Genomic DNA, 9,309 nt, shown 5'->3' with positions numbered 1-9,309 from the left:
ATGGATTACCAGTGATATGTAAAAAAAACCCCTCTAATTTCCAAAATGGCAAGTTTATAATAGGAGAAAAAAAAAACGTTCTCCACAGAGTGGGAATATTGTATTCCAAGTCATTTTGCCACAATGTGGAGGACAACGGCCCAAATTGAGAGGTTTGGCAATAGCAAATTCAGTTGTTAGCCCTAATGTGTTAATGAGTGTTTTTTATTTAAATGATTGTATGATCTGAAGAATGATACTCGTGTAAACAGCATGCACGAATACGTGTTGTAGCTGCAGGAGCTACAGAAAGATTCATTTGCACTCGTGAATCGGCTCGACTTGCTTACTAAAGAGAGCCGGTTCACCGGAGTGATTCACTCACGAGTCGGACCTCGCTACGACACAGCGCGAGAGTCATGGCGGACGGCCCCAGGTGCCAGCGCAGAAAGCAGGCGAAGCCGAGGAGGAACAACGGTGAGTGACCGCGGGTGTGGTGGAGGGCGAAACAGCCTCGGGTTCACTTGTCCGCTGGCTTTCTGCCACTTTGGGGGACTTTAGCGGTCCGTTAGCTGAGTTTGTTTTTATAGAGAGGGGAAAGTACGGAGACTCGACTGTGCCCAGACTGGTAGCCGAGCTGTACCGTTATATACCTGAGTCACCAAACTTCAGCGCCCTGCCCCGGACCGCTACACAGTCCGCCCCACTCTGTTCTGCTGTTTCCCGTCGTTTTTACAACACTCTGTAAAATCCCAAACACTTTTAAGCCCAGTTTGTCCTCGCTAAGCCTGGGTATGGCGTGGAGCGAGGCGAGGCTGCCCTCAGACCGTCCAACAACAGATGAACCTGTGTGACTCAGACTGAGACAGAGAGGTGTTCAGATTTCTGCAGCTAAGCGGGCGGTGTTGACTTTTCTCTCGGGTTTCTTCAGTTCGCCGGGGGATGCACGTTTATCTTTCTTCGCGATTACTTGGGCGAAGTATCCCGAGCTGGCCGTGTAGTGTGGTGGGCTCCCCTTTAAACAAAACAAAAAAAGGGGGCTGTGCTGTTCAGAGGTGCGGACCACCACTGAGCTACTACCGTTAGCTGTAGCTCTGGTTAGCTAACCTGAGGGGGGGGGGGGGGGGTGAACAGCTGGCGTGGATTTGTTGATCCACAGTTCACAGCGACGCTGAATTATATAATAAAAAATAAAAGTTGAAGAAATGGCTTCAGCCGCCGATCTGAGGCATGTTTTGGGTTCTGTGAGGAACTCTTGTCAGACCTGAGGTGGTTAAACGTGGGAAGTGACCCTCAGAAGCGGGTCTGGACCCTCTCGTTAGCTCCTCCAGCTAACGGTTCTCAGTGCTGCGCTTCCTTTAAATAGCCTCGCGCTCAGGACCGTTATACCTTTTTCCTGCCCCGCGTGCGTGCATGTGACGCGGCTCGCCCCGTCCGCCCCGCCCCGCGCAGGAGCCATCAGCGTGTTTACCTGAACGTCGAGCGGAGGAAGGAGAGAAGGAGGACTGGGGGGAAAACGGAGCAAACCAATGCCATCTTCACCGCCTAACCGAGCGCCTCTCATCTCCGGAGCTGCTCTCACACGACGGGCGAGGAGCAAGGACGGCCGCGCGGACACCGAGCAGGTCGCGAGGAGGAGCGAGAGGAACCGCGGCAAATGGCAACTTGTGCAGGTAGAGTGGGTCGGATCTCTGTTTATGTTCGGCTTTTTACGGGTTATTTACGGGTTATTTCCGCGCTCTGAAGGGTCGAGGCAGACCGAAAGTCGACTACTCAACGTTTCTGTTGTGTTTTAGCGCCCAGGCAGCTCCTCCTCCTCCTCCTCCTCCTCTTCTTCTTCTCTGAGGTGATTTTTTTTGGCTCGAGCCGGAATGGCGGCGTCGGTGGACCGTTAGCTGGTGCAGAGAGGGGTGGGGCGGCTCGAGCTAACGGCGGAGGGAGAGGGACAGGTGGGATAGGTGATGCAACACCTTCTTTGTAGGTGACTCGGCTCCGGACTCTCGGCTCCGCTGTATTATCAGACCGACGGAGACATGTTGGGGGGGCTGACCTGAGACAGGAAACACAAAAACCCACTATTTGTAACGCACGTGCTCCCTCGGATGCCTCGTTTTGGCGGACGGTGTGCGCGCGTGAGGACGGGAGCTCGTGGGACTTGTTTGTGTTTTCATTCAGAGACTCGGGTTTCCGTTATCTGTTCACATAACCACTGAACGGAGCTTCTGGCTTGTGTGGTGGTGTGGCGCGTGCGTGCAGGTGCGGCTGCTGAACTACGTCGTTACCCCCCACCCATCCCCTACCCACCCCCCCTTTATCAACCCACCCTTCCACCGTTCAGTCCACGCGACTGTTTTTTTTTTTGGGCTCCTTTAATGGTATGTGTGTGTGTGTGTGTGTGTGTGTGTCTCGCGCGACGGAGGTGGCAGCTGATGAGCACTGCGCACGCTCGGAGCGAGCGGAGGAGAAAACGTGGACGAGCGGAGGGGTCGTGTTTTGACTGAGTCCGCTTATCATTGGTCTGGAGCTTTATGGCAGGGGTGGAGAGACTGGTGATGCCTATCTAGGGGGTGTCCGTGTGTGTCTGAGGTATTTTAAAATAGCAGAGATTAAAATCAGTGATGCAACGATTCGTGAGAAATATTGCCAGTGACGTCATCGCCTCTATATTAGGCTACTTATGTAAAGCGCGTCAGGGCTGAAAGTGCAGTAGAAAAGGATCATTTGTTTACACCTCAGTAGATCCAGACTGAGATCCCGGAGCGCTTGAACACCTGCCGCTGTAAATATTACAATTTTCAACAAAGTTGGATTTCTGAATTTCATCTGAGCCCTTTAATGTTAATGTTTGACATCATTCCTTGTCTGAACACCACGACAGTGGATTAAAACGATATATTTATATGAAACTATGTAATGTCTTTAGACCCACTCCTGATCCGGGAGTACCCCTACTCTGCGACTGTGGGTGATTTCCAACTGATCACAGGAATGTAACGATTCACAACATTAGTATTTCAGTTCGGTTTGATGCAGTGGTGTGATTTTATACAACCTTACAGTAGAATCAAGCACTAACACATGCGCACTTACACTAGCAACACACTAGCATTTACCGTACTAGCCGCAAGCTAACATACTAGCCTTAACCGCACCAGCCACAAGATGACACACAAACACACAAACCACAGGCTAACACACTCATGCTGTGTTCGAGTGCTCCAGATATGTACCAGATGGTTAACTAGTAAATACAGCTTTCACTCTGTTTTGGGTGCTTGTTGGAAGAGCCACCCACGAATCACCCAATGCTCAGGATATTGGCCCCTCTTTTGGAGTCTTTTTCAAATCAAAATTAAATAGCATTAGCCAGCTAAATGTTTACATTTACATTTACATTTACGGCATTTAGCAGACGCTCTTATTCAGAGCGACTTACAAAAGTGCTTTGCTATTTACCCAAGAAAACCTCAGCTAGTTAGAATAGACTAATAGTTCAAAGATACCTCTAAGCTTTAGACATTACTGAGCACAAGTCAATAAGGCGACCATAGTACTCTGCTATTCGTCCAAGTATTCTCTGAAGAGGTGGGTCTTCAGTCTGCATTTGAAGACAGCGAGCGACTCGGCCGTACGGACACCCAGCGGAAGCTCGTTCCACCACTTCGGAGCCAGGACAGAAAAAAGCCTGGACGCTTGTTGGAGTGTAATATCAAAAACAACTGAATTCAAGAACATACACACAGAGAGGATTTACGAGTACAGTGTTCTCAGACAGAAAGGTAAAATTCTCCACTTCATTGGCTGTGTGAGTGCAGTAAGTGGTACAAACAGGACTTCCTAGTTTCTGCCGCGAATGTAGCATCAAATGGAGCTAGCTACAGGCAAAGACATTAACCATATGCTAACACACCAGTGCTGTGTTCCATGCTAGTTGAAAGATCCTACCTCCCACTGGTGAAGACTGGAATTACGAGCATGTCACATGGTGCTTTAGCTGCCAGAACAACATAAAAAATTGTGGACTGTTCACTACTTCTGTCTTCTTCTCCAAAGAGGTCAATTCACCTCGGGAACTCGGGGATCAAAATTATTGATCCCCTATCTGCTCCTGCATGGGTTGTGTTATTGGTTCATTTTGTCAAGTGACTGCTTTGACTTATTGCATACATGGCTAAAAACCTCCTCCTATGAGAACGGCTCCTTGTTTGCAGGTATTCCTGCAGGGTGAAGTTCCATGACTTTACACAGCTAACATCACATCACACAGGGTGAGTGTGTGGTGCTTCACATTCAATTTCTTACAGAATCTTACTTTCTGTTATTCTGTTATGTAGATTCATTCTGTTATTCCCTCAAAATATGATCCTGCATTTACTGCTGATATGTAGTAAATCCAACACACAGAGCACTCTCTGGCATCCTCTAGATACCATTAATGGACATTATTCACAGTCCGCAGCAGTGAGGGGCGTTCTCAGAAAAACAGTTTATCATCTGCAGTGTGGAACTGTTTTACAGTGGATGTAATATCTGTGGTTCTCGTGCTTCGACCGTGTTTGAGGTGGGTTTGTCTATTTTCTGCTGTTTTAGCCCATCGTGTGTAACCAGTAGTTTGGTGGGTGGGTGTAATGACACAGATATTCAATTCTGTTGTATCTATGGTGGGAAACACACCCCCACCAAATCTTATATTGAACTGAATTGAGGCCGGTTAGGTCAAATAAACTGTCATAGATACTTTTCTACCCGCATGAGGGCCACAAGCTTTTCTGAACAGCACTAATGCACACGCTGTAGAAAACTAAATCATAGCATATTCACTGCACTATATTCACACACAAAGTGATTTCACTCCAGTGTTTCAGTGTTTCAGACGTTTTTACATCCACACTTTTTAATCCAGTTAAATCAGACACTGGTTTGTTTTCACCCTTGGTGCAGGTGTAAATATAGTACTCACACTTTGATGAGGACCAAAGCGATCGTACTAAGACTCTTGAGAAGAGGTAGTCTCAGTTCGGTCCCAAACAAACTCTGGAGCGATTTGTTTGTGGTGAAAACTTGATCTGACCTCGATCCGACCCAACTGGGAGCAGACTGACCCAGGTGCTAACCTGGTATACTGCCCAGATAATCATGCTTCTAAAGCTATGCACAATCACCATCTCTGCTGTTGCTCCATGTTAAACTGCAGAGAAATATGCACTAGTCTAGAACACAGGATCTTCTTCCTGTATTTACTTACTAGACATATCTGGGAGAAGATCAGAGAGAATGTTCTCACGGAGTGTGTTGTGACGCATTTTGGTGCGCTTGGACTTTTTCCTTGTGTGAAAACAAACCAAAGCAAGAGGAAAACGCTCTTTTACAAACTAACTGCTTCGGACCCGAGCAGACGAGTAGCTCTCATCAGTCTGAACAATTTCTGAAAATTCACATGTTGCAGTTATTTGTTCAACAAAATTCCTAATTTCCTGGGGTAAGAAATGACACCTGTAGGTTTATCCTCCCCTAAGACAACAGTAATTTGCATCAGCTGCACTGAAACAGGTGCAGATGATTAGCAAATTATTAGGGGCTTCCAGGGAAGAGTTTTCTGTTTCCAGATAGCCTGTGTGTATTTTTGTATTCCTGCAAGCTCATTTGACATCATCTTCAAATGCCTAGCACTGTTCCAATGCCAAAGAATGAATGTGCCGAGGACGGCTGGAAAATGGTGAAAAATAGCAGCGGTGACTCAGTTGTATATTTTGGGTGTGTGTATGTCAGGTGTGCACATGGTGTGGATTGTATTTATCCATGAGTAGTACAGCTCGGGATATGTTTGTGTGTGTGTCTGTGTAAGTAAGTGCACAGGTGGTCCAGCTGCGGTAGTCGACAGGATTTACAGGTGTAAAACGTCTACTAGGTTTGATTTGTCAGTTCTCGATTCAACTCGTCCCGCTTGCTGTTTGATTTATCTGTTTTTCTCAGTCCTCTGTCTGGGTCTGACTCTGCTGCAGCTCTGTCTGTAATCTGTGGAATGCAGTGATGTGCACAGAAATGAGTTAAAAGTGAGATAGCAAGATGTAAATACACTGATTTAATGTGCCACCAGCACACCGTGTGAGCTGTGATTGCAGACTGTCTTTACCATAAATTAATATTTGTAACATCGTTTTTCAATAACCCCTTTCAGCACTGCAGGTAAAGAGAAACTGCTTAAAATTGAGAAAACAAAACGCTTTTTAAGTTAGCTAACCGGCGACTGTTATTGTAGTCTAATGTTTTGAGGCTATTAGGCTGGGATATATTAAACAGTCTTTATTTCAGAATTGTTGAAACCTTGGTTCATGTTCTGTAAAATTGTAAGGGAACGTTATATTGTCCTAACTTTTTTGTCTTTGTCTCTCTTTTTTTTTAAACGAACCACATAGATTATTCAGTTCTCTAGTAAAGCGGTTATAGACTCAGTAATGAAGTAGTAGAGCATTTACAATGCTTTGTAGTGGCAGTTTTCTGTGAGAAGTGCCGAATAGTTGTGTGGTGCCTGATGCATGAAACATTTGTTTTGCTTATGAAATATTCCTCTACCTACAATTGATGGAGAATAATAAGTACATGCATTCATTTTGCAAGTCCCTCTACCATTTGCCCAACTATATTGGACATATCAGAAATTATAAAGGATCATTTAATGATGTTTTGACCCCTATGGATCATGTGCAAAACACAGACTTGTCCATCAGACTGGCAGATAGAGAAGCGTAAGTCGTTACTCCACAGAACCCATTTCCACTGCTCCAGAGTGCAGTGGCAGCGTGCTCACACCACTCCATCCAGCACTTGGCATTGTCCTTAGTGATGTAAGGCTTGTATGCAGCTGCTCAGCACTTGACAACCTATGTTGTGAAGCTCAAGGAAGCAGTTTCTATGCTGATGTTAAAGCTTCATTGCATTAATAATAATAATAATAATAATAATAACTGCATTCATTGACTGTACCTTTACGTGAGTTGCTGTGGTTCCTAAACGTTTGAAAACGCTTCCACTTTTCAAACATACCACTCACAGTTGATGGTGAAATATCTAAGGGAAGAAATTTCTAATGTAGGTTAACGCAGACTGCATGACTAGGAGCTTGATTTCATACATCTGTGGCAGTGGGACTGAATGAAACACTTGAATGATTCAATGATTAAGAGGTGTGTCCCCGTAATTGTGTCCATATAGTGTAATTGCAGGTGGAGAGAGAAGATGAAATAGAGAATTGTAAGAGATTGTGTAGCTATTGTAAAAGCATTCACACACACAGACTGTGTCAAGTTTGGAGTGGTGTACGTAGTGCGCTGAGGAGGTGTCTTTGCAGTGAGCATTCCTCAAAGAGTAGGAGTGTAAAAACCAAACACTATAACCGTTTTTCTCTGCATTTTATGTGCACCATAGTACCCCTGAGTGTGAACATCTCCTCTTTATCTCTTTTATGTTCTTGTTCATTCTTTGGGCCTCTCTACATTTATTTCTGTCTCTGCTTCGCCTATACCTCTTCTGCTGTAAGTAAAACTGGGAAAGATCATGGCAAATACTAAAAGCAAATACAACAAATGGTTGTTTTAAGGTAAATTAGCAGTAAACACATTGGTGTGATTTGTGTCACAGAACGGATCCAGTCCACGTGTTTTGTCATCTTTGGAACACAGTTTGTAGATGTTTGATACACCAGATGTCCAAAAGCTCTGCGCTCTAGTGCTGCTGTAACAGCCTCTGCTCTATTTGGAAGGCTTTAGACTAGCTGTTGAATTGACTGCATTCAGCCACAAGCTCCAGTGAGCTCCAGTACTGATGTTGGATGATTAGTTGGGTCACAAACGGCGCTCCAACTCATCCTAAAGGTATCGGATGGAGTTCCATCATTTCAGGGAACGCTATCTATTCAGTTCAGTATCCAGACCTGTCTGTTGGCTAAAAGATTTTTGCACTGGGCAGGGTTTATATTGTTTATATTATATTATACAGGGCTGACCTGTGGACCATCTCAGATTTGCTGTCGGGATTTATAACAGTCTAGGTTTGTAACTTTAATGGTGCATTGAAAACCATGTTGTCACATTTTCGATTTCCATTTAGTTTGCTTAAACCCAGATTCAGTGTTGTACACTTCATGTACATCTGCACCACATTGGCTTGTGATTTCTCCGCTCTAGCAAACATCATTGAACTTAAGAAGGACTGTTCATTAGTTAATGATATGACTCAGGGGCAAGGAAAACACAAACTGCAGTGAAGGTGAGCCTCTAGGACCTGAGCTGGGAAACACTGCTGTAGTTAATTTTATGATTTATAGCCACCTAGTGACATTGCTGCCTACTTCAGCTACTCACTACACTAATGGAATTCAGCTCGTCCCAAAGCGGGTGTGAAATTATGGTGAATGTCCCTAAGTTGAAGCTCTAATTGGAGTAAACATGAGAGAGAATATGTTGTACTGCCATACTCATGTATTCTGTGTATGTGTTCCACCCTTTTCCAACCATTTTACTGGAAGGCATCTGCACTAATGCAGATATCTGATTTCTGGTGGATGGTGACAAGCAGGACAAGCAGTATTGGAAGGAAGGGAAGCCCTGAAAGAAGGTGTATTTCTGATGTTTTTTCTGAAGTATAATACAGTAAGTTGAGTATTGATATATGTTGGGCAATCTGAAGATATTTTTGCTCTAGCTTTTTTATACGGAATGTGAATTCAAGCATCTTTCCCCTGCAAGTTACCTAGCTGGAAGCCATTAAAGGAACTGGTGGAACACTACCACACTAGTAATATTGGTTAATATCACTGAGATTCAGACTTTTGGCCTTCTAAAAATAAGGTGAAACTTTACTAACGACGATAACTATTTTATTTGGAAAATATAATAAATAAGTCCAAGGAACCTTTGATAAATAAGTATATTATGACATTGGAATTGGAATCTAAAATGTTTAAATATCATGTATAAATAAAACAAAAATGAAATGAAACCCACAGATCTCGTTTTTTGAACCATGAGGTCAGGCGCAGTGTGCAGGGTGGCCCAGAACCTTTCTCCTGTGCCTTTTTTTTTTTACAACACATCACAAGATAAAAACGGTCTTGCATTGGAATACAAGCTACAAATGCTACAAGCTACACTTTGGCAGTTAACCTACAATTCATTTACATTTATGGCATTTAGCAGACGTTCTTGTCCAGAGCGACTTACAGGGTTACTCGAATTACAGAGTCTGGCCCAAGGACTTGGGTTGGTGTAGTGCAGCATAGTCACCCAGGCCAGGAATCGAACCCCAGTCTCCCACATGGTGTGGTAGCGCGGT

General features: G+C 44.6%; 1 protein-coding gene across 2 annotated transcripts in view; it reads left to right on the top strand.

Annotated features, from left to right (window-relative positions):
• The first annotated feature begins 378 nt into the window (after positions 1-378).
• The window catches only part of zeb1a (zinc finger E-box binding homeobox 1a), a 28,931-nt gene continuing 20,000 nt past the window's right edge, over positions 379-9,309 (top strand). Inside the window, exon 1 of one of the 2 annotated variants that reach the window (XM_072668695.1) lies at positions 379-456. In XM_072668695.1, the coding sequence (XP_072524796.1) occupies positions 399-456 (58 nt within the window). In that variant the 5' untranslated portion in view covers positions 379-398. Of the gene's footprint in view, positions 457-1,421; positions 1,653-9,309 lie in introns of those variants that run through there. The other variant, XM_072668696.1, reaches the window with a different exon arrangement.

This window comes from Salminus brasiliensis, chromosome 23 (assembly GCF_030463535.1).
Source record: "Salminus brasiliensis chromosome 23, fSalBra1.hap2, whole genome shotgun sequence".
In the NCBI taxonomy this organism is placed as follows: domain Eukaryota; kingdom Metazoa; phylum Chordata; class Actinopteri; order Characiformes; family Bryconidae; genus Salminus; species Salminus brasiliensis.
This window is presented reverse-complemented; position numbering and strand designations above follow the sequence as displayed.